The sequence below is a fragment of the Emydura macquarii genome, unplaced genomic scaffold (assembly GCF_026122565.2).
Source record: "Emydura macquarii macquarii isolate MOO-44397 ecotype Brisbane River unplaced genomic scaffold, CSIRO-AGI_Emac_v2 contig_691, whole genome shotgun sequence".
In the NCBI taxonomy this organism is placed as follows: Eukaryota; Metazoa; Chordata; order Testudines; family Chelidae; genus Emydura; species Emydura macquarii.
The window spans coordinates 3,131,361-3,156,653 of NW_027130828.1; the positions used below are offsets into that span (position 1 = coordinate 3,131,361).

Consider the following 25,293-nt stretch of genomic DNA (forward strand, 5'->3'; position numbering starts at 1 on the left):
AGGAGGGACACAGGAACTGGGGTTGTTGTGAATAAAAATGTATATGCTGAAAAGTGCTTACTTAGCCCTGATTGTGACCTCCCGTAGAGATGCTGCCAATCTTTCAATTGTTTTAATGCTAAAAGCCGAAAGTCATATTCATTTTGTATTTGGGGTGGGGTCTGAATTAAGAACCGCTCTTGTTAGCGTAAATTCATATGAATAGTGTCATAAAAAGCATGGCCATAAAACAGTGTGGGATTATTTTACTTAAAAATCAGTCTCTACTCTCTCTGACCTGCCTTACGTGTTATGCTTGAAACAATATCCACTCAATTATAGTAGCCAAGACTGCCTACGATATGCATATCATGCATGAGTCACAGGAAAAAGTGCATGTTAAAGACACTTGCTGTAGGAATACTCAGACTAAGGGCACCACATAGTCTGCCGCAAAATCCCTATCTACAATTCCTGAAATAAAATCCAGTGGAAATACATATCTAATAAGTAGTGGCCAGAACTGTGCTACTGTTTTTTGCACCAGAAAATGTGTTGCAACCAAAAGAATCAGTGGGTATATTTGACCTCTCAAAGAACAGAAAATACAACGATGGTTAAATAAAAACACTGCTATTGAGAAAAACAGATAATCTAAGCAAATATTAATTTTATCACCTTAAGCCAACTTCTGTGGTTTCAATCCGAACCTTTAAATCTCAAGAAATTTGAGTTTCTTCTAATAACTTTATTATATTCTTCCCGTGACTTTTCTCAGCATTCTTAGCAAAAGCCTATGCATGGCTTCTAAGTAAAGAACCAGCAGGGATAAATAGCATTTTAAGTGAAGTGCTAGGAGCCTGAAACATGTAAATTTAAAGGAGGTCTGTTCCTCTGCAGATGATTTAAATGTTAAGTACATGCCCATGTCGGCGATACACGGAATGGAATCTAAAAACTATTATCTCCTGTAGAAATGAACCTTCAATTTACTCACTGCACAGGAAGGGCAGATTCAAGTCATTTTCACTGCCAGCAGGTGCCCTTTCTGTGCATAATAGGCTTTGCATGTGTAATTAACACATGAAGGCTGCTACCGCCAATTTTTTCTTCAGGTACATGCTGCTAGGAGTTTTCAGGACAACGGTGTGGGCCGCAAGAGGCTTTTACACTGAGTTTGAAGATTAGGTATTCTTTGACTTCTTGACAAAGACATGTTAAAAGAGGCTAAGACTAGACCCCACGGTTGGGAGCACAGGTGTGCACAAAGCAAACACATAGGCCATGTACAAAAAGAAATAAAGATACAAATAACAGCCAGGCTGAATGGACTCTTTCACAGCATTTCAGTCTGTGACTATAACAAATGAACAAGCAAGGGGGTTAAAAGTATGGTTTTAAAACCTATAATTATCAGGAAGACTCTAATTGCACATTCACAAACACAACAACTCATTATCTTAGCCTGATGTGAACTTTAATTAAAGTAGTAATCACACACTGTAATTGTCTGAATAAATCAATTTAACACCAATTTATGTGCCATAAATATGTTTCCCAAAATAACTTCCATTTATTTTGTAACTGTGTGATCTCAGAAAGGCGATTTTGGCCATGGAAAATAAATAAATCCACTTCTTGCTGTCTGCTCCTAAGCTGTGTTGTTACTTTATGGCCCTTTGCATCTTAATGGGAATGAACTGGAACTGACTTATTTTTAAATTTTAAGGCTTTAATTTTGATTTAATTTTAACTTCAGTTACTGTCTGGTTCTTTACTTTGCAGCTGTGACATAAGAATTTGAAAGAGGAGAAACTAAAGCAGATGGTAGAGAAAAACGAAAGGAGACAGACATCTCCAGCTTTTGTAAATATCTGAAAACATGCTTGTGGCTTCCATTCTAGTAAATGTTTCATGTCCTAGCTCAAAAAGTGTTGCAGCTAACACAGGGGAATTCTTTACTAGTCCTTGTCCTAACAGATAAAGAGGAATTGATCACAGAACAAAAAATTAATGTTAGCTTAGGTACAATTGATCATGACTTGTTCACATTACTAATGTGCAAGCAGAATAATGTCCAGACCAGCAACACATATCCTTTGTTCTTTAATAGGGCCACTTGTACAAAGCTGAAAACACTTATGAGCCAAATCAGCTAAGAGGAAGAATTTGATCAGAAAGATGTGAATGATAATTGGCAATCATTTAAGAACACATTACTTGATGCCCAAAAATCCGCAATTGAGGAAGAAGGCTGTGCTGAGTTTAATAGTTGATAGTAATGAATGTAAATTAGAGGATAGAAATTGTAGAAAATTGATAAGGGAAGCACAGTGTGTTTGCATTAGCACCTGTGTCCCATGTCTCTGGCTTGCATGCCTCTGAGTAGCAATCAAGTAGAAGTTACAAATATTTTTATGCCAGTGAAATAATCTTTTTTGGTTTTGTTCTTTTGTTTCTGCAAGTCACTCCTCTGGTTCAAGAACCTGTTTCCACTGAAAAATGACCCTCTTCTTCCTTTTGTGTTCTCTCTCCTTTAACTTAGCCTGGAAGGAGAATTTGTCTTTCCCTAAACTCTATAAAATGGCTTGGTGTCTCTTTGTTGCTCAGAAAACAAGGTCCCTGATTTGAGTTTGGGGGCTCTGGCATAGGGAACAGGATCTCTTCTCAGCTGAATAAATCAACTTTTATAATCCTTGATAAAATGATCAGCATTTAGCATTCCTGCATATTCTTACCCAGCAGCAAGTTGGGAGCCACCTTTTCAGACCACTGCAGCAGCTGTGGAGCAAGTATGACTTTTGGTGTACAGTCTTCTTTTTACCTCCTCCCCTGCACACTTTCAAAATCCTCACATGGTTGGGATGTGCTTCTTTATCTGGCCAGAGAGGATAATCCCTCTGATCAAGGATCAAGATACTGAGCTCAGACCCTGAACTCTACTCTTCTGCATGAACCTGCCACTAGACGTCTTGGGCCAACCTGGTACATCTTTGTGCTTGCTAAATGCCTCATGTAATGATTCTTCTGATTCCTTTGTTGCAATGTTTTCTAGGTTCATCCACTTTAAAATTTAAAAAAATGTTTCTAATTTGCGTCAATTACTCAAATAAAAGTTTTGGACCAGTTTTTGTCCCCCTTTAGTGCGTAGTTCCATGGGAATTTAGTGGGACTGCTTGCAGAGTAAGGTGCTACTTAGTGTGAGTAAGGGTGGCAGAATCAGGCTATATTTGTACCTCAGGTAGGACACAAATAGAGTAAGAGTGATCTATGACTTGTGATGGTAACTAACCATTTCCTTAGAATAATCGAGCAAAGTACCACAAATCCCTAGGTAGCTGTAAATTATGTACCATCTTCATGTCAGTGGTTTTAAATTTCATTTTGTCTTGAATGGCAGTATATTTATTTTTTAAAAATTAGCACTTTAGCAGAAATGTCCTTCTATTTCATCTGCATCTCTTCCTATTAGTAATTCCCATCTCTTTGGAACATAATTAAGAGGTCTCGGGTTAGCCTGAGGAAAGAAATTAAATAAATGGTAAAAATATGGTTACAGTGAATGGGCAATATGAAGCCATTAAGTCCACAGTATCCATATTCATGCTTACACATTGCTACTCTTATTATTTGATATTTACCTGTATAACTCATTTTATTATAAATAACTCTGTTCTCCTTGGAAAATGATGTAGCAAATAGTGAATTAATGACTAATCTTTTTTGTTTGTTTGGCTTGGGTTTTTTGTTTCCAAAGTGAATGCTTAAGCAAAAAGTATGGTTGAAATTAGTGCTTTTTTAATTTGGCACTTAATAGGTATTGGTTGCCAGCAAAAAACTTTGTGCAACTGGTATTCACAGTTGTGGGATACCCCAGGACTGGAAGAGTGTCATGCAATAGGTGGAAACTGGAGTGTGAGAGAATCTCTCGTGTCTGCATCATGTGACTTTCATCCACATGCTTTGATTATTGTGTGTTCTATATCCACAACTAATACCTGCTACTAAAGTTCATCACACACTTATCTGCTCTCATCCCTTTTCTTACTGTTCTTCTTAACCTCTCACTCTCCTCTGGTTTTCCCCTCTCATAATACAAGCATGCTTTAATCTCTCCTATCTTAAAAACGAACCAAAAGCCCCTCAGCCATAACCCTGCTTGCCTCACCAACTACTGTCCTGTATCCATTTAGTTTCTGAGCCCACCGAATATGCTGTTTACAGTCTCTGTCTGGAGTTCCTCTCCTCCCATTCCATTTTACACCCTTTCCAATCTGGCTTCCACCACTTGCACTTCCCTGAAACCACTCTTGCCAAAGCTCAGAACCAGTACTTCATCCTCATCCTTTTTGACCTATCTGTTGACTTTGACACAGTCAGCCATGCTTCTCTTATTGAAATCTTGTCTTTCCTTTGCTTCCGTGTCTCTGTCTTCTCCTGGTTCTCCTCCCGCTTCTCTAATCGCTTCTTCAGTGTGTCCTTCAGAGGATCCTCCGCATCCCCCTGGCAGTTTTCTGTGGCAGTTCCACAAGGTTCAGCCCTTGGTCCTGTTCTCTTCTCCCTCTACAAATTATCTCTGTAATCTCAACCAAAGACACAAATTGAGCTACAATGTCTATGCTAAGGAGTCAGATCTACCTCTGTACTCATTCCTGCCTTCATCTATCCAAATTAAAATCTCAGCCTCTCTCTCTGACATGTCCTCGGGGATGTCTGTCAGATTAAGCCCAATTTAGCTAAAAGAGAGCTCTTAATTGTGTCTGCCATCTCACTGAACTTTCCTTGCTACTTTCTTTCTCAGTCACGATGGACAACACCATCATGCTGCCTGTAACTCAGGCCCATAACCTGGTCACCATCTTGGACTTGAGTCTCTATTTAGATCCTCACATCCTGACTATGTCTAAATCATGCCAATTATTTCTGCATAATATCTCTAACACACAGCTTTACCGATCCAATCACACAGCTAAAATGCTTATCCAGGCTCTCATCATCTTGTGTCTTGCGTACTGCAGCATCCTTCTCTCTGACTTTGACAAATGAAACCTTGCCTCATTCATATAAATTCAGAACGCTGCCGCAAAGATCATTTTCCTAGTCTGTTGTTTTCACCATGTTGCCCCCCACTCTGAATCCCTCCACTGGGTCTGCCTTCTCTATTGCATCAAACATAAGCCACCTATCTTTATGTTCAAGGTCCTTCACAACCTATCTCTATCCTGCCTATCATCTCTCATTCACTATCAAAATGATGACTTCTTTCTCCACTAGGCTCATAGTGCTGTCTTCTATTGCCCACTTTTTACATTTTCAAACAAGCATCTTCGTGCCTTCTCCTCTGCTGCCTCACATGTTAGGGAGGAGCTCCCTGTAAACATCTGCAAAACTAACACATTATCCTCCTTCAAAAGCTCCCTTAAAACTCTCCTTTTCCATGACACTGTCTCATTGTTTTCTTTTACTCCTGTCTGCATCCATCTGTTGTCTCTCATCTTATAAGTAGATTGTAAGATCTTTGGACAGGGACTGTCTTTTTGCTTTGTTTGTACAGCACCTAGCGCAATAGTAATCCTGGTCCCTAGCTTGGACTCCTAGGTGGTACAGCAATAGAAATAATAAATAATAATAAATAACATATTACCATTTAACAATGCTGCTAAAAATCAGCCTCCTCAGCACTGTAGCATATTTAAGTGCTATATTTCTTTTAAATTAGATCTCTCATATTAATAAATTGGTGAGGCAATATATCACCTAGTTGTTTAAATCCAGATTTCTCAGGCCATATCTGTTTTACAGCCTCTTAGAATCTCACTTGTCGGCACTTGATTTCAGCAGTTCTGACGTTCTTATTAAATATATTATTCTCCTTAGTACGTTTGTTGATTAACTGTGGAAGATTGAAAGTTTGACATGATACAGTTAATTAACTTTTTACAGATTTGGTTTTTCTATGGTCTGCGACAGGTTGTGCTTCTGGACACATTAATAAATGGCCAGTTTTCTGGAGTAGTGCACCCTTCCTGCTTCCTTTCATTACGTTAGCCAAGGTTCCACTAGATGAGACGTTTGCAGTCTTAAGACTTCCTGCCAAGGTTCAGACTTTGTATTTTTGGCATTGAAGCTGTCATGTTCTCGAAGCGATTTAATTAGGAACACATTTATTTCAGTGTGTACTGGAGAAGGCTGGGACAGCACAGCTAGGCACACAGTGAAGTTGAGCTTTTGTGCAGCTGGCAGCTAAACTAATGGTTTACACTTTGAGTATAAAATTGTTGGGAATGCGGCCATTAGAAAAGAAGCAGTATATGTAAAGGAAATATCTATTTCCTGCAAATAAAATATGCAAAATGACAAACACTCTCTAATTTGACAACGATTTCCATGTAGCATCAAATCTTTAGTGGGTACACCTTGTAATATGGCAAAAGCAGCAACATACAAGAGAGTGGTTTCAAATACCACTGCTAACCTGTAGACCTCCCAATGAAGCATGAACCCCAGAATTCTCATTCAGTGAGCTTGTGAGGCAGCCATCTCTCTGGTAAGTGAGTACTTGCTGTAAGCTACTGCATTGGGGCATAGTGGAAAAAACCAGGAATGTTCTTATTGGTCCCCAAAATTCAATGATTTGCAATATGCTACTTACCTCATCACTTTAATGAGACCTAGAAGTTCTGTTGTAGGATACTGAAAATTCATACATAATGTCTCTGTAAAAGGGAAGGGGCTGCTTCTATTTGTATTAGCATGGCACCCAGCACAATAGTTCACCGATCCTGATGTGGCATTTTGGTGCTAAACTAATATGAAGGAATCTCCATCCTTATTGGTTTTTAAGGCCCAGCTTGAGAAAGCCCTGCCTGGGATGATATAGTTGGGGTTGGTCCTGCTCTGAGCAGGCGGTTGGACTAGATGACCACCTGAGGTCCCTTCAAACCCTAATATTCTATGATTCTGTGAAGGATTGAAAATATCAACATACAAATTAGTGAAACTATTTTATGGTGGTGAGACAAACCATTAATGCATAAGATTTTAGCAGCGTCTTCAATTAATACCACAATTACTGCTTCCCCCCATTCACAAAGCTTGTTACCCTGTCAAAGAAAGTGACTAGGTTGGTTTGACATGATTTGTTCTTGACAAATCCATCCTAACTGTTACTTACCACCTTATTATCGTCTAATGATCTTACTATCTTGCAAATTGGTTACTTAATTATTGCTCCATTATCTTTCCAGGTACTGAAGGTAAGTTGACTAGTCTATAATTCTCCGGGTTGCCCTTCCCCTTTTAATAGATTGGCACTACATATGCCCTTTTCCAGTCCTCTGGAATATCTCTAATCTTCCATCACTTTTCAAGGATAATCACTAATAACTCAGATATCTCCTCAGTCAGTTCCTTGAGTATTCTAGGATGTATTTCATCAGGCCCCGGTGACTTGAAGGCATCTAAGTTGTCTAAGTAATTTTTAACTTGTTCTTTCCCTATTTTAGCCTCTGATCCTACCTCATTTTCACAAAAAGTTGTCCACAAAAGGTTGACGTTACCATAGAACAGTGGTTTTCAACTGTGATCTGTGGACCCTTTGGAGTCCGCAAACCATGTCCAAGATTTTGAAAGGAGTCCACACTTCCATTTGAAATTTTTAAGGGGTCCACAAATGAAAAAGGTTGGAAACCACTGCCTTAGAGTATGAGTTAACTACTTATGCTAAACAATCTGTTCCACTTTGTATTTAGCTGTGACATTCTGAGTACCTTTCCCAGACAGAGCTCAAAAGCTTGTCTTTTTCACCAACAGAAGTTGGTCCAATAAAAGATGTATTGCCTCACCCACCTTGTCTCTCTGTGTGCCTGTGTCCTTTACTTTAATGTGCAATAAACACCATACTCCCAATTAATAGCTTCAGCAACCACTTTGATGCATCCTAAGGATAAGCAATGAAAATGGAATTTGTCCCTGTTCTGTTGACTAGAAATCCTGTTGTAAAGCCTGACATTCGAAACTCTGTGCATATATCTCATTACTTTTAAAGATCCTTCTTGTTTTATGTTGTCCTATTATTTGTTGAGTGCTGACAAATGTGTTCTGCACAGTACAAAAGATGGAGTAAATTAGCTCCTTGCCCCAAAGAGCTGACAATTTATGTGCCAAATGGGAGTTACACATCTATATCTAACGGCAGGATTTTGCCCTAAGAATCCATTGGCATAACAAACGTAATGTCTTTTTAAAACCAAGTAGCTGCTGGCACTTCTATCTTTGGAGGAGGTTGTGGTGGCTCTGGTTGTAGCTAGAAGATTCCAAAGAGCACTGTTTTTTCTGCTGTTTTCTGCAATATGGGGGTCTGTATCAGGATCTATTGAATTCAGCAATAAATAAATATTAATTAAAATGCATTGACCAAAGGATTAAGAGCTTGTCCCATTGAGTGGTGATAATTTAACCACATAGAGCTTTAGAGGCAAACCTCTCTAAATGACACTATTTGAAGAAGAGTGGATCCACAGATGTCCATTGTCTCATTCTGGACGTATTCACCTGGGTATTTAACTGCAGACTGTGGAAACTTCATGTTACTATTTTAAAATATATATTTGCAGTTTTTAACGTGTGTGTGTGTGTGTGTGTGTGTGTGTGTGTGTGTGTGTGTGTGTGTGTGTGTGTGTGTGTGTGTGTGTGTGTGTGTGTGTGTGTGTGTGTGTGTGTGTGTGTGTAAGTAAATGAAATAAAATATTTGGTAGCTTCCCTCCTTTAACTGCTATTTTTTAGTAGCTGCAACTTCACCTTGCAGTCTACTGTGGAAAAGTATTAAGTTAAATATAAACAGTGTCTTTCAAAGTAAGAGATGGGATTTCAAAATAAAACTGACATTTTTCAGCTTGAATGGAATGTTACATCTGGATTTTTATTTTTAAATACAATTAAATATTGTATCTCTGTTATCTATACTACAGCTGACCTTTTAAGTGTGCATGATGATAATCTCCAGCATTATCAGAATATAAACAAGCTGTTTGTTTCTCTTCACAGTGCCCCGATGCCCTACCTCATTGGAATACATTTAAGTTTAATGGAGGTAAGTCTCTCCCCTCCTCCTTCAGAACAGTGTGTATTTCTTTTATTTAAGCCCCACCCCTGCAAACATTTACTCATGTGCTTAACTTTAAGCATGTGATCAAAGCTAAATATGCCTAAGTGTTTGCATCACAGGGGCCTAATTTGGTTGCTTGCATGCTTCTGGCAAACTCATGAATACACTTTGGGTACTGTTTCAAGCCTGTGGTCGGGTGCGTGCGTGGAGAGAGAGAGAGACACATGGTGTGAACCCCGTGGTTTCATTTAACTAATGTTGAATTTGACTCTATTCAAAGTGGGTAGGGCTTGTTTTTTGTTTTTTTGTTTTTTTGGTTTTTTTTAAAGAAAAATATTGACCACTTCTACTTTGCCATTTTAGGCTTTTATAGATTTGGTGATCATTAGTTTCTAATGCTCAAGATGATAGGATAAGAAAAACCTGGAAAAAAACAGGCCTCTTGCAGGTTTAGGAACATGTGAAGCAACTGAAAATAATCTCCAGGCACCATGGACTGGAATTTCAAAGGGACATTTGGAAGCAAATCACACAACTCCCACTGTTTTTAATAGGGGGTGCAGAACCTAGGCCTCCTTTGAAAATCCTAGCCTTAGGGTAATATTTTCAAAAATGCCTAAATGTCACTTAGATGGTTTTAGAGAGATAAGGTGGGTGAAAGTAATATCCCTTTTGACCTTAGTCTATGAGTCTATCTTTTATTGGACAGAAGTTGGTCCAATTACAGATATTACCTCATTCATCTTGTCTCTCTAATATCCTGGGACCAACATAGCTACAGCTACACTGCATACATAGTTTTGAATATTTTGTCCTTAGTCATTAGAACCTCTTATCAGGGACAGTCCAAAAGGCATATGCACTGGGCGTGGGGAAGAGGATTCTGTTTTTGCGGCTAGGATATCAGGGAAAGCTAAACATGGGTCAGTATTTTCTAACTTTGCTGTTCAAGTTAGTAGCAGCTGCTGGTGCTCAGTGCCTTTAAAAATCAGCCCACTTAGACACCTAACTTTCGATACCAGAGTTGAAAATCTGGCTATACTGTATACAATATCTCACAACATACAAGCACTTAGTCATGAACCTCATAAAATAGTGTGTAATACAAGAACATTTGGAACCTACATAAAACATTGGTAACTTTGCTGTATAAACATTTGTTGTTGTTGTTAGCAATAATCATCCAGGGACTGTCCTGCTAAGAGCTTAACCCCCCCGACTATACCTTTTTATTTTATAATATATATATATATATATATATAGTTTCAGTCATATTGTACAAAAAACAGCTTGTGGGCAATTTTCCTGTGTTGCATTAAACATAAAAAATCAGACAAATAGCATGACAAATGCATCATTTTAAGGATGTTTAATGTTCAAACTGTTTGCTTGAAAGTAGCAAACTACTATATGGGCTCTCAACTCAGTCTTCCCAGTTGATAAACAACTTGAATTGGGGATCTAAAGCAGTGAATTTGGTCACTGTCTTACTAGGATACTGTTTTTATTTTGTTTTGTGTTTTTACTGTGGTAAGATGTGGTATGGTACCTTTTTAAATGGAAAATACTGAAGCTCTAGCTACTGAGATTATAGTTTCTTATATACCTTGTAGGGATATTTGTACTGTTTTCTGCTGCTTTTGACTACCTGCTGCATAGATCTTAGTAACACACTATGCAGCAGTGTTAAGGGAATGATTAGGTTGTTTTTAGCGTTGCCTGTGCCATTATCCAGTATGGCGTAAAATAATGCACAACAAAACTGTCATGATTTTAATAGATATTAAACTTAATATGATTCAAATAGAGTTTGGGAGACTTAATTCTAAATCCCAAAAGTACAAATAAAACATGAATTATTGTGTTAAAACCTCTTTTTAGATAAGATCCGCACTTCGACTCTTGTCCTACATGTACTCACTCTTGGGATATAGAAACTAACATCAAACTGAGTGTGGTGAGCCCTTTCCTGCAGTAGGTTAACAAGTTCGTATCCTGCACAGTAGGTGAGCAGGAATTGGCAATGAGCCAGCATGGTCTGGTGGACCAAGCATGTGGCTGGAAACCAAGAATTCAGGAGTTCAGATCCTAGCATATTAAGCAAGTCACGTAATCTCTATGTCATACGTTTCCCATCTTTTTAAAATGGAGATAATAACTTTGTGTTGTGAAGTTAATATGTGCACAGTAATTTAAAGACCAACAGTGCTAAGCAGGCATTAAATATCATTGTACTTACTACATCAGTGTTCAACTGTGATTCTTTTCCCACCTATTACAATGACGGAATCACCTCTCCAAAGCCATTTTTGTGAGTCTGAAAACTTTCCGACATGTAAATGTTGTGTTCTCTTGTAGTTCACGTCCTTGTTTTTAGAGAAGATTTATTAACACTGTTCTCTTACAGTTTTTAGTTGCTGTAGCAGGAAGGGATGAGGTTGTACTGTAGCTTCCTTGTTAAATCATGTGTCTGTTATTTTCAAGAATGATCAAAGCTAAGGAGGGATAAAATGATACAAAGAATGGATCAATGGGAGGTTGGGAAGGTTCAAATTCAGGCCCAGTATCCAAATGTTGGGAATGCTAGAAATGGGACTCTGTTGCCAAGTTTGGATATGAACTTTTTTAAATTTCAAGAGCATTCAGATCTTGTGTCTCGGTTAAGAACTATCTGCACTGTATACCACAGTCTTAGGAAGGGCAATCTGTTTTTTCCTCTTCTAGTAGAGATAATTGTGTGTTACTATAGAACATACAATTTAATACTGATCAACTAGAACAATATTCTTCCTCTTGTCAACATTCTTCCTCCTAAGTAGCCTTACTTCCTGTGAAGCTAGACAATATGTGCAAATGCTTGTTTTCTCCAGTCTTCAGATAGTTTCTGATGCCCTTCACATTGCAGGAAATATTACGTTGACTGACCAAATAAGAGTAGTGGTGAAAATTAATGGCTGATGTTAAGGTGAAAACAGATTTGTTTGCATGTCCTGTGCAAATGTGACTTGCTTACACTCTAGATTTATATAACAGTGGGTTTCAGATAATACATCCTCAGGCACTTAGATGCTAAAGTATTGGAGCCATTTAAATATTTAGATAGATAATCTAGCATCCATTGTTCTATGTTGTTGTTTTTTTTTTTGTATAGCACAAAAACTTTTCTACCCCATACCAGTCTCAGACATTTACCTTATTTTGGCTTTTTAAAGTATTATTCTCTAGTTTTAAAAAATAATTCAATTCCAAAGTTTTTTGATTGATAAGTTTAGCCCTGGGTGGATAAAAAAGAGGTAATATGCATTACCTGCATATTGGAGGTTCCTTCCTTAAAATGCTATTGGACATCTCACTTAGCACCACTTTTCTCCAGATTGTGCTTATGCCTCCATTACAACCCTCCTGTTCATTAGTCCTTCCACATACCACCTCAGAAGGCCCAAAATAGAAAAAGCTCTTGAATAAGCTGTTTCTCCTCCCTCCTCCCCCCCCATATGTCAATGTGCAAACATAGTGTTTAGCAGTGTATCCAGTATGGTTTTCTGATAAACCAGGGCGTCTGGAACAGACACATTGGTGAAGTATCATGTAAAACTAAAAAATAAAACAAAAAGAACCCTCCTGTCCTTCACATGCTTTTAAAGATCCATTTTTGGTGTCTTAGATATCTTTCTCTTTGCCATTTAAAAAAAATATCCACTATGGGCTATTAATAGTAAATAAACCATAGTTTGTCTGCATTCTGGCACGAGAAGATGGGCTTTTGTAAAATTAGCCACACTATTACTGTAATTTATTTGTAGCCTGTTCCTAATGCTGAAAGCTTGTTACTTTTTTGTACATAGAAAAATATATTGAATCTTAGTTATGTTAGAGTAATATTTTAGCATCAGAAGATTCACTCATGTTCTTAACTGTTGTATATTGTTTGAGATATGCCATTTGACAGTGTTTCTATAGTAAAACAGTGTTAAAGTATTATTAAAAGGATATTCTAATTGTCCGATATATAAATCAGTAGGAAATAATGAATTAAATTAATATATAAATTACAGCCGGTGTGTCTTCCAAAGTGCTTGACACACACAAAGATTCTAGTTTCAAGATGAGAAGAGCCTTGGTGCCTCTTGATCCTCCCGTCAGATCCAGGCAGGTGGGACCCTTGTGCCTACGTGGGAGTCCCATGGAAGTAACTGGGGTTCCCCATTGACTCAAATTTCTGCCCCAGACGGCTTAAACGCTAGGATCAGAGCATTTGTACATACGTTTTAACAAATTGTGTTTTGGTGGGAGCCTAAATATGGAAACATCACTATGGAGAAAAAAGTAGGCTAAAGCATGGTTAACTTGGAACATAAGGAGTGAACGATTTATTAGCTTTATATTTAGGGTCTTTTCCTTAGCAATCATGACTCTGGTGCAACAGTGCTCTAAATGGTTCCCTTTAAAAACGAATATTAGAGTAATGTAAACATTTTGTTTTTTAAAACATACACCCTCTTTCCTACTTCCGCAGACATTTCCAACCAATTATGCACCATAGAGTTGGCTTTGAGGTTCTGGTGTTGCATGGGGTCTGTATTGAAGCAGAAGCTACTTCAATGAAAAATGACAATTTTTTCTTATGATTAAAATATCAAATGTATCCATTGACTGTTAAATCTAATTTGGTGTGACTGAAATGTTCTCCAGTGAGATAAGATAATCTCCTGTTATAGGTTAGAGGGCTGCAGCTGATTTATGAGGGAAAATCCTGGTAGAAAATATGGAACTGTGTGGTGCTCTTATTTTTCAGTCTTTCTGTCATCACCTAGTTAGTCATTCTATATAAGATTTCCATTTAGCAATCCATAAAGGGACTTCAAAGAAGACTAAAAGTTTATAAGCTGTTATATAAGCAAGGCTTGGACTATTACATGAATAATGGGGCACACTTATGGTACTAATCGAATTCATATTAGATGAAGATAAGTATTTAGTACTGATAAATAGCACTGAGATAATGAAACCATCTAGTCTCGTCAGTCTTCCACTTTTGTTACTACCCCCTATATTAAACGTTATTTCAGAGTACACATTATTTCAAGTTTATCTTTGTGTTATAAGCAGTGCTAAACTTAGTTGGCATCTTCTCTATGTTTTGTCATAGTAAGTGATTGGTTCAGCAACTGTTTTTGTAGCTGAAACGATTAGTGTGATGGTGCTGATTGAAGAGGAATGCCCTTGACCTAGGAGGATACCTATTGGAATTTAAGCACATGTGGTTTTGTTTAACTGTTTTGGTATATTCCTTTGTAGCTGTCAGATATTGAATTGTTGACAGTGCAGGCTTCTATTCAGCACTTACCACAGTCATAGAAGTTGTATAAACATGCAATAATGCATACCCCTGTGATGCTGGATTCAGGGCATGAAACTATATCATCCCAGCAATGGTATAAAGAAAGGACATAATGTATCCTTAATAAACTGTCATTGCTTAAGTATTCTTTATCTAAAGCTATAAATATATTTTAGACCAGTCAAATTCACTGATATGTTTTTGTATACAAAATATTAGTCAGATTTGTCAGCAAGGAAAATGTTTCTCTCTTTTATTGTACATAAACACGAGGGACAGTTACCAAGATCACAAAAGCTGCATCTGCATATTGAAGTAAAGCTTTTGTGGATATCAGTGGCAGTAGACATAGTTGTCATAGGATGACTTTCAGGTTCTTTTTTTAAAATCTTTAGTCTGGTTGGACACTATCTGAAAAGAGTTGTGTAGATAGGCCCGTTTGCGTGCACACCACCTTAGTTGTGCTTACACACCCATTCTGTAAGTACCTATGAATTCTGTGCCATTAGCCATTGAGGTTTTTCAGTAGTACTGATAATTGTATATTTTTGTATTTATATCTTTAGCTGAGATGATCTGTAATGCTTCTTAAAAGGGTTTAAATTGTGAACTTGTTAAGTGCATTATCAAGCTGTGGCTTTTTTACAAATGTTTTTGTACAAACTTTGGAAATAGTTTCCAAATTTTATAATAAGGAAATAGCAGACACATGGGAGCATGGAAAAACATTCTTAAATTCAAGACTTAAAGAAATAAAACAGCTAATTTTTGGATATGCAGATATATTGACTGGAAAGCATTGGTGTTTATTATTTTAGAGGCAGAGATTAAATACACTTTTAAATGAATGAAAAGTTATTGTTAAAATGGACTATCATTGAAAAATATCAGAATTATTGGAAGAATGACTTCATATTTAAAAAGAGATTCCGGATATGCTATTATATGAAGTTTTTAGGAAAGATCTATATTAATTTCAGCCCTGAAGAGCTTTTCAGTAAATGCAGAAGCCTTTTCCTCTGCTTTCCAGTAGTATTGGATCACATCAGCATTAGTGATTTTTGTCACTCAGTTAGCAGCAGCTGCTTGTGATAAGGATCTTGAAAATCACCTGTATAGGAACAGGGCTACTGCACATCAAGGTTAGGAGATTGGCGGAAAAGTGGAAGATGCACAGGAGGGGGTAGTAGGCCACCTGCTGTGCAAGGATCAAAGGGTTGAAAGGTCAAAGGGCACATTTAGCTTAACCATATCTGTCTGTTGAATAGCTATTTCAGATTGTAAATCTAAGGGTGATTTCATTAAGTCCTTCTGGCTGCTGTTGGGGCATGAAATAATAAAATTTTATATCCGTTGCTTTTCCTGCTTCTGGCAGCCAGATTGACACATTGTTGTCTGCAGTATTGTGGTGTTCTTAGGTAAATATACGGTAAACATTAACTCTCACTGGTGCAGACAAATCATAAAGTAAATGGGTCTTGGACTTATTGTTGTGAATGATATTTTGCGTTCTAAGAAAGTATATAAGGTTATGGTAGAAGATAGTATATTTTCGTTTGGTAAACTTTTTCAACATTTGGGGATTTTTTATAGTAAGATGGTACATTTTCTGTCTCATATCTCCCACCTCAGTATTTGTAATATGCCCATTCGAGACAAATTTAACTTTATAGTGGCTCTCTGATCATGGAGTGCTACTGTAAAGTTTAATGTGTCTCAAAATTTAAATGGTTAAAAACATTATAAAAATCCTAAAACCAGCAGAACGATGCTTCTACTATTTATTTTTAAAAAAAATCTAATAATAATAGTTCATCTTCTACAAATAGAAATTGTTTTATCTGAAACTCAAATGTAGTAGTAAGAACCTGAAAATGAAACTAACTACAAACATAAGTGTAACTGAGTACGTTGTCTAAGTGGTAGGAAAGGCAAAAAGTAAACACAGAGCATAAATAGTAATATATAAATGTGGTTTAAAATTTTCTTTCACATTTAATAACATAAGCTAGTATTAGTAATGGTGAAGAAGTTTGTTTACAACATGTAATTAAGTATTGTCCCTTTGCCTCACTCAGATAGGCTTTTTTGCTTTTTTATGCTTCTCTATTGAATATAGTTTCTCAGTGTTTTTGCAAACTTTTACATAAAATAGTTGAATGATCTCAAGCGTTCAGATGCTCACACTAACTGCTGCTTATTTACTGACCCTGGTGTTTAAGGCCCCCTGGAGTTTGTTTGAGAAGTTAAGAGATTTTCACAGCAAAGGTGCCATTTCTGAAATTTAAAGTGCTCTTTTCACCAGGAGATAAGTTCACTCTGATTAAGTCAGTAATTCTTACTAAGCCATGTTTATGGAGGTCATAAACAATGGGTTCAGTGTGCTTGTTAAACTGGGTTTCCATACCTCTCTAGTCTTTAAAAAGTGGCATTTAAAATAAAAGGCAGGTGGAGATGTTAATCTGATTTGCCGTATTTTATTATGAATGAATGATGGCTACCAAGAATTCAGTGAAAAGAGGGGGAGGAACCTCTCCTTTTTATGAGCAGGTGACCCAGATCTTCACTGGAGTGTTTTGAATCAACACATGCTCAAAGTCTATAGCAAAATTAGACAAATGCAAACTAATGCACAAATTGTCTCATATACTAGGACTGTGTATGCTGCAGAGTTTATATACCCTATTTCTGGTCAGATTTTCCTTCTATTCTCTGTTTCTCTGTACTGTTTGTAAAATACTGACTTAATATACCTACTTCATTTTATTAAGCATGCAGTGCTTTGTTTCCAGTATTTTGTTTAGCTAGTAAGGAGACTGATAAATGAAATATTATTCTTTGTGATTTGCTGATAATTCATTTGGTATTAGGGGGTGGGAATGGGGAATCAAAGAGAATGTTAATAAATTGTAGCTATTTGTAGCTTTTGGAACGTGGTGCATTTAAGGGGAAAAAGCAGATTTTGCAAGTTGGGGTTTTTTTTTAGAGCTGTCACATGAGAAGAGGGTTTGATTCCCAGACTGTCTCTTGCTCTCTGGGCTGAAGGATGCCATCATTAGAAGAGACCTACTCACATCATTCTGCAGCAACCCCCTACCACATACCAGAAGTGTGTTTAAGGTACCCAAAGAGTTGTAACCTACCTTCCTTTATAAAGACATTTGTTATGAAAGGATGCTGCCTAAGGAGAACAGGACCCCGTGAGGCGGGAGAGTCCCAGAGCCCAGGCTCCTGCCCATGCCCAAACATCTACACTGCAGTTTTATAACCCCACTGCCTGAGGTCCGCAAGCCTGAGTCAGCTGGCACAGGCAAGCCACGGCTGTATGATTGCAATGTAGACATACCCATAGAGTCTTCTCCCAGGAAACACCCATTGGCAAGTTCAGATTTTTGTGTGTAGGTCGTTGCTGCTGCTCCTGCAGTAATCAAGAGGAGGTTTAATTTCTTCTGTCTTGTCCTTCTGGTGCTTGATGTTTGAAAAGCTTCTGGCTTTGGTTAAGCATGTTGCTAAAGATTTTTTGTTGGAGCTTTCAAGAGTCCTCTGAGTATAACTGAGATTTTTATTTTTCTGAAGCAGGAAGGAGCAAATCAGTTTGTCTGCTGCTTCCTGACTCCCAGAAGAAGCAAGACTCCTGGGTTACTTTAGAGTTTATCAGATGTAAGCCAACTGAGTGACCTTTTGGTTCCTGAGAGAGAGGGGGTGGAAGTACCTGGCTTTTCATGAACAATTTGTGCTCCTTTTGTAAGGAAAGAATTTTGTGTAATAGTCTTCCCTTAAAATCAGACTTAATAAGTTTGTAGATCTGATGGCAAGTATTTTTGCCCCCCCCAAAAAGATGCTTGAGGTTGGGTTGTGTGCATATGATAGTGACTTATTTATAGTATGTGGCAATTAAATGGATCGTGTGAGAGTCTTGCCTATAATTTGGCATTAAGCAGAGCAGCCATATAGCCTTAAATATAGCATTTAAAGCCAGGAATTTCATAAATGGGAGCTTAACATTAGGGTCCAAAGTGCAGACATAGGCATCTAAGGGTATGTCTGCACTGCAGTGAACCCCACAAAAATACAAAATCACACACCTGTTGCAATGAGTATCAGAACCCAGGTCAACTGATTCGGGCTCACATCATGGGAGTAAAAATAGCAATGTAAATGGTCCCATTTGGACTGGAGCCCAAACTTTGAAAGGTGAAAAGGGGGGAGGGTCTCAGAAACTAGGGTCCAGCACGAGTGGAAGCACCTACACTGCTGTTTTTAGCCGAATAGCATAACCTGGGCTCTGAGACTCACTGCTGTGGGTGGCGGGAGGTTGCAGCATAGAAGTTCCCAAAATAAGTAGCTTTATTTATTTATTTATTTATTTTAGGTACCTAATAGCTGCTCTTGAAGTGCCCAGCACCTTTGACTCTGAGGCTACTTATTTCAGTGCCTAAGACTGCATATAGTAACCTAACTTTAGGCTCCCATTTTTGAAAACTTTGATCTAAATCTCTTCTGCTTTCTCGCATGTTACTTTTTGCTGACACACATTTGGTTCCATGGCCCCCCTTTTTTAACCTTCCTTTTCCCTCAAATGATTTGTAGAGACCTGTTCTTGCTACCTAGAGGGATTGTGCATAAATGACCTAATTAATTGGTTTAAGAGACTGCACTATGTGGTTGGAGGATGTGAGATTGAAAAAAGGGCTTTCTATCGCAGACTTTAAAAGCAGCCAGTTTGTTTATTCACGAGAGTGGCACTATTCTAGGGAGATAATAGTTTACCATTTTATTAGAAAATTTCTTTTATTACCGTACTTCATGCTTCCTTTTTGTGTGTGTGTGAATTTGTTCCTACTGGTTCTGACTAAGGTCAGTCATTGTCCTTGCAGATCCTGGGCCCATTTACTCCACATCAGAGCCCCTTCACCAGTCTCTAGCTACAAAACCACTGCTGTCTCAGACATAGTTCTCTCATGCTTAGAAATTGCCTGTCACGTGTGCCAGATAGTGTGGTTTGATGCCCTCCAGAATTACACCATCAACCCTCCTTTTTTGTATTTGAATTCAGTGGGTAGTCTCTGGCAGGGAGCCTAGCTTCAGTATATTACCCATTGTAACACCAGTAACTGAACTGTGACCATTTGAATATTGAGTATCAACCATCTGTAAACCATCTTATTAGTGCTTCTTGGTGTCTGTTAGTTTGAAGCTGTGTAGTTGACTAGACACTGTCACCCTTTAACAGGCAAATTATTTTCTTTCCTTACCTCTTGGAGTGCAGAAGTTGCAATGTCCTGAGACAACATGCCAACAAATTGCCAGACTCTGTCTCCTGGTATTAAAAAAACTGAAATGAATTCCTCCATCTGTGTTTTGAACAGACTGTTCATTATGTGTTTTCCTTTCTCATTTCCTTTTTTTCCCTCTCCGTCAACTGCTTTTTCTCACTCCATCTTTACCTTACAGGTCAGGTTTGTCATGGAATATGCTCTTGACTCTGTCCAAGTAGCTAATGCATTTTAAGTGTTAGTCCATGTCTTCCTGATTTGGAAACATTTTGGATTCTGTGTTTTCTTTTCAGAAGATCAAATGTTGTTGGATATGTGTTTCATAGGAACTCTCATTTCTAGGCTCCTGTAGAAATTTAGTGTATGTGGATCAGATTTCATAGGAGGATGTTTCAGAAGAAATAACATTGTGGATTGAGATTACTCTTAATTTTTCTGATCCAGTTGTCTGAATAACTCATTAGAACATGCTCAGGACCATTTCCTTGCTTCTTTGGCTGGTGGTAGTCTGGATAGATGGGGAGAGAAGGTCAAACTGAGGATCTGCTGAATGCTGAATATATAAATAAATATGGTACTTGTATACTGCTCTTATATGTGAATTTAAAAATTATAGTTAGATACAGTTCCCAGGTTGGATGGAAAAAATCATTATGAAGGGAACATTTAAATTCCATTATTGAAACCACCAGCAGTGCAGTTAATGTTGCTTAAGAGGGGAAATAAAATCTGACGCTTTGGGCACTACTTCTTCTGGCTTCTTGGGTAGCCAAAGCTACCACGGGCTATTTCCCTCCCTCCCCCCGTCCTCCCCCCCCCCCCCAAAAAAAAAAAAAAAAAAAGGTGGTTATGCTTTTCTTCTTTTCTGCATCTGTGTACTGTTATAGGAAATGTAAACTTAAACATTCAGCAGTCAATGCTTTCACTCAGGAATTGGGAACAGAGTCAAAAACCTTATTCCAGTTGACCATTGAGAAGAGGGTGTGTTCATTGGAGTTTACACTGTAGAGCTTTTTTGCCTATATGTACAAACAGAAAGATGAAAAGATTTTGTTACAGGAATAACATTCAAAATCTGTATCATTCCAATCGCTTTATAATGGTTCTCTCATATGCTCATTTGCAGAGGCAATGCAGAAGGACAGAGTGGCCCTTCTGTTCCTCTGTGTTTGGTCCAGAAGACCTGGAATTTCTAACATAGTTCTGTAGCCCACAAAGTTCTTCCTCTAACTCTGTAGCTAGGCCTTTGAAGTGAAAACCCTATAATATTTCCTGAAGGTTCAAAGGCTGGTCTTAGTCATGAGAAATTTCCTAATCAGTTATCCATTTTTTGCATGTTAGACACCCACTTTCTTAGCAAGTTTTGCAACATTTGTGTGGTCTTGTCTGTCTGTCTTGCCTTACAAAGATTGGATGAAGATTTGGGCGTCAATTTGTTGTGGAGTTTGCTGCTCTTAGACATCATATTATATGGATGGCAGCCCAAAAGAAATAACATTAAGAGGGATTTTTCTCAAAGTCCTGTGGGTGTGGAGGCCTGTGGGAGAATCCTGGAAATATTTTATAATCTTTTGTGGTGTCCTGGAAATCTTATGTGGGTTTCCTGTTGAGCCTCTGGGCTTAGTTTCACTGGTGTTTGCTAATGAAGATAATGGTTTGGGAGGCTGTTTTTTTTCCCCATTCCTAGAATTCAAGAAAAAAAGAATTCTAGCTTCCCTCTCTCTCAGTTTATCTTTGGTATTGTCCATTTTTCTCAATTTTAGCAACGTTAGTGAATATGGACGTGTTGGAGGGGCTAAGGCAAAGCCAGAGACTGAACAGCAGATCCTAGGCTGGCCTTAACTAGCACTACAACAACTGGAAGATCCAACATTCTGTTGGTTATTTAAACAAAATACTGAACATTTAAAAATTTACTACTTTTGAGTCTCAATGCAGCTAGAAGTTGTGCTTTGAATCACAATTAAAAGGGGAAACAAGAAGTAAATAAATGTTAGAAAAGCTTGAAATACTCCACCCCCCTCTTTCCTTTTCTGACTTTGGCATTTTTTTTTTTTAGAAAGTTAGAAATATGGCCCTGGAAGATGTGGTGATTCTTAATGTTGACACCAACATGCTGGAAACCCCTTTTGATGATCTACAGAGCCTTCCCAATGATGTGGTAAGTATAAATTATTTGGATATTTTAAAGTACTACATTACTAGAAAAAGCAATCCTTTTTATCCGTTTAGTTTCTAACGTGTCTGATGATGGTTCCAAAGCCCCCATGTGTTCTGTTAAGTGACCTGCTTACCCTGTGTTTCTCTTTGTTGCTTGACAGGATTTAGCAATCTTAGAGGGATATGGAACCCGATAGAATATCTGGAGGCTGTGAAACATAGGCTGCTTTTTGTGCAACCCCTGATTGATGGGGAGGCAAAGTTGATACAGGCTGGGAATGCTGCAACTTTGATTAAAATACCCAGTTGATATGTTAGGTTCTAAGTCCTCTAAAAATTACGAAGTTGTGCAGGAAGAAAAGAGAGACATGTATGACATGTCTAATGTGAAACAAAATAAAAAACCAAAGTCAAGAAGATTTTTTGGGTGAAGTAGAGTGATATCGAAAGAGGGAATTTGAGGCCATCCTTACATTGTAAAAGAGTGATAAAGGGCAGGCATTTTTTTTTGGGAGTTACCTTAATGAAACTTTTCCCCTGGTTTCCTCCAACTGGATCCCTGAATTTTAATCAGTGTCCTATAATTTTTGTTAACATAATTTTGAAATCAGGTCGCTTCATAATCCATTACTAGGACTGTTTGGTGAAAATAATTCTAAACTATTGTTCCCCTCTACAGGCCTCCTTCCTCGGTACTGGTGCTGTACTTTAATTCCATTTAACCTGTTTAAACTAATTTAATGGTGTTATTGCATAAATGTTTGGTTCTTTAACAGGTGGGACAAAGATGTGTCCAATTTAGATAGCACTGTATTGATGCCACCTGATCCTAGAGTATCTTTACTAATGAAGCTAAAAGAGTAGATGAGTGGCAAAGTGTGTAGAGTAAGTGCACTAAGAGCTATGTCTAGTCCAACTGGTGTCTTTTTGGGAGAAAACACAAAAATCTGAGATTCTCTTACGAGCCATACTCAAAATTTTCAGTTGGCTGTTAGGATCTCTAATTTGTAAAGTGTGCTTCCTTTCACTTACTTAATGACCTAAATAAAATCCTGCCTCTGGGTACAGGTGAATATGAAATTAATATGCAGGATAGTTCAGAATGTAATCTGGTTCTTTTATGGTTCGGGAGAAGTAAACTCAAGTGAGGATTTCTCTGTAGCTTTTCATTATCATATATTCCAAGTGAATACTCTGCCATGCTTCACCTTGTCATTCACCTGTTTGAAGCATACTTGTTTTTGTGTGGTGACCATAATACAGACTGGTGTTGCAGCTCGTAGAAAAGTAGCAGTGTAACATTTTTAAGATTTTCTCCCACAGGATCTGCTTGGAGCATTTTGTGAAACTTCTTCAAAAATATCAGACTGAAAAAAGAGTTCCTTATATTTCACTCAAAGGAAAGTCCTGTGTCCTGTGATGTGATTCTGTCCCTTTAATAGAGTAGTAGACATTCAAGTGGAGGCCTCTTGCAGAGATGATTGGCATCACAGTGATGCTGGAATGCCTTGATCTGTCCTAGTTTGTTGTGGAAAGGTGAATTCTCTTTGCTGATAAGGTTAAGTTTTCTGCTGTAATTTTCAACAGGATAATCATAGACTGAGACTAATTTCTCTATAAAGGGAAGCCCTGTTTCATTTTTGTAATAATCATTGGGTTTGTGAGTGAGTTCTCCTGTTTGATGATGATTCTTAACTGTGAATCACTTAGCAGTGGGAACTAGAAGAGCAAACACCCTACCTATGTGTACCTTTGCTCCCAGCATAAGCCTAAGCCTATCACCCACTCAATTAATCCTCACCAGTCCAGATCCTCAGATCAGAATAAAAAAGTATAACTGTAGTTTGGCTGCTGTGGTGAAGGTCTGTTATCCAGATTGGATAGCTAACAACCTACATGACAAACATGTAATTTGTCTACAACACTGAAATAATATGACTTCAGGCTATGGCACCTTGGGGCCTATAAAAAAAGCAGTATTTTGAGTCCCGGCACGCTGGAAGGTGAGCTTCATGTTTGTAACTGTTTGCCTAAATAATTAATATTCAAGTAATTGTGATGTACAGAATATCCATCTTTTTAAAAATTCTTCACTAACATGGCACAGCTGTTCCAATCACAGTGCAATAAACAGAGATAGGAGAACGTCAACCCGTATGCAGGCCTCCCAACACCGTTCATCCATCCTTACTCAACACCAGCATATTTCAAGCATTCCTGGTAAGAATAACTGCATGGGAGACGTCATTTGTATTTACTCTCCATAGTCAGTTCAGCTGGTGTCTGCCACTAGTTCCAACAGAGCCGTTGGCCTTTGTGTTGTGGATGCATATTAGGAATGGGACTGAGACTACAGAACCCATTTCCCACAGATCTCCAAACAGCCAAGAGACAGAAATGGCTTTGGTCACTGCCTGGCTGTATTCATGAAACAAAATTTCAGGGGGAGAAAAGTTCAGAATGTTGCAAGCCTGAGTCACTTTGAAGTCACTAAACGAAAGGAAACGGAAGCACAACTAAAACCATCTGTTCTCACCCCGAGGGGTTCCTTGGCAGTAGTCTTGCAAATTGGGGATTGTTTTCAGCATGAATGGCATGTATCAAACTTCGAGAATCTCCACATTCAAAATAATGCCCCTCCATCAACACTCCCCTGAAGTGTTTCCATTTTTCTGCTGGGATAAGTCAAATGCATTGTTATAGCTTAATGCAAGTTAGTTTGGATGATCATTGTTTGTTGCAAGAACAATGATTTCCAGTCACCACAGCCTGGTGAGAGACTATCCATGTCTGTTGGAAGTGACTAATCCCTCAGGGCAGAAGTCAGTCCAAGTAAGTTTCCCATTCACTGCATTGGGTAACTCATGCATGATCACTGCTTACCACTGCAACATCCCTTCACTCCTCAGGGGTCTGCGTTGTGACTCCATTCATCACTGTGTATAGTAAGAAGGAAGGAAGCAGTGAGTTATGGATGGAAGGTCGGTCTTGATGACAAAAGCCAGGGAGCTCAGAATCATTTTAGTCCATTAAAGATATTTCAGTGCCTTTTTTTGGTATTAAATAGCTCTTCATTTTGACTTCACTCTTTTCATCCGAATCTGCCAGCTGGTCATCATTCATGCCATTATGCACAACCCTGGAAATGTCAAACTTGTAAATTTCATAGAATTATGTAAGAAATGTCTGGATACAGCAAATCCTGAGCCTCTTATATGTATATGATTTGTCAACAATCAAGTATTATATTGGCTTTTATGGGACTTCATTAAAAGAGCTATTGCAGGAGCACTGTAGAATATCAGAAGAGACTTCACCAATAAAGCCAAAACTTCAAGCTTTGGAATGTAATAAACTTTAAGAGACTTCCTTCCTTTCATTATTTACTTTTAGTTCACGTTTATAACATTTAAGAGTTGTGTTTTATTAGT

At 38.0% G+C, this 25,293-nt stretch overlaps 1 protein-coding gene across 5 annotated transcripts in view; it reads left to right on the forward strand.

Annotated features, from left to right (window-relative positions):
* The window catches only part of DENND1A (DENN domain containing 1A), a 339,130-nt gene that overhangs the window by 194,970 nt on the left and 118,867 nt on the right, over positions 1-25,293 (forward strand). For 4 of the 5 annotated variants that reach the window (XM_067541721.1, XM_067541722.1, XM_067541718.1 and 1 more), the window contains 2 exons: positions 9,025-9,070; positions 21,762-21,863. The exons of the other annotated variant lie outside the window; for it this stretch is intronic. In XM_067541721.1, the coding sequence (XP_067397822.1) occupies positions 9,025-9,070; positions 21,762-21,863 (148 nt within the window). The remainder of the gene's footprint in view (positions 1-9,024; positions 9,071-21,761; positions 21,864-25,293) is intronic. 5 annotated transcript variants of the gene reach the window in all.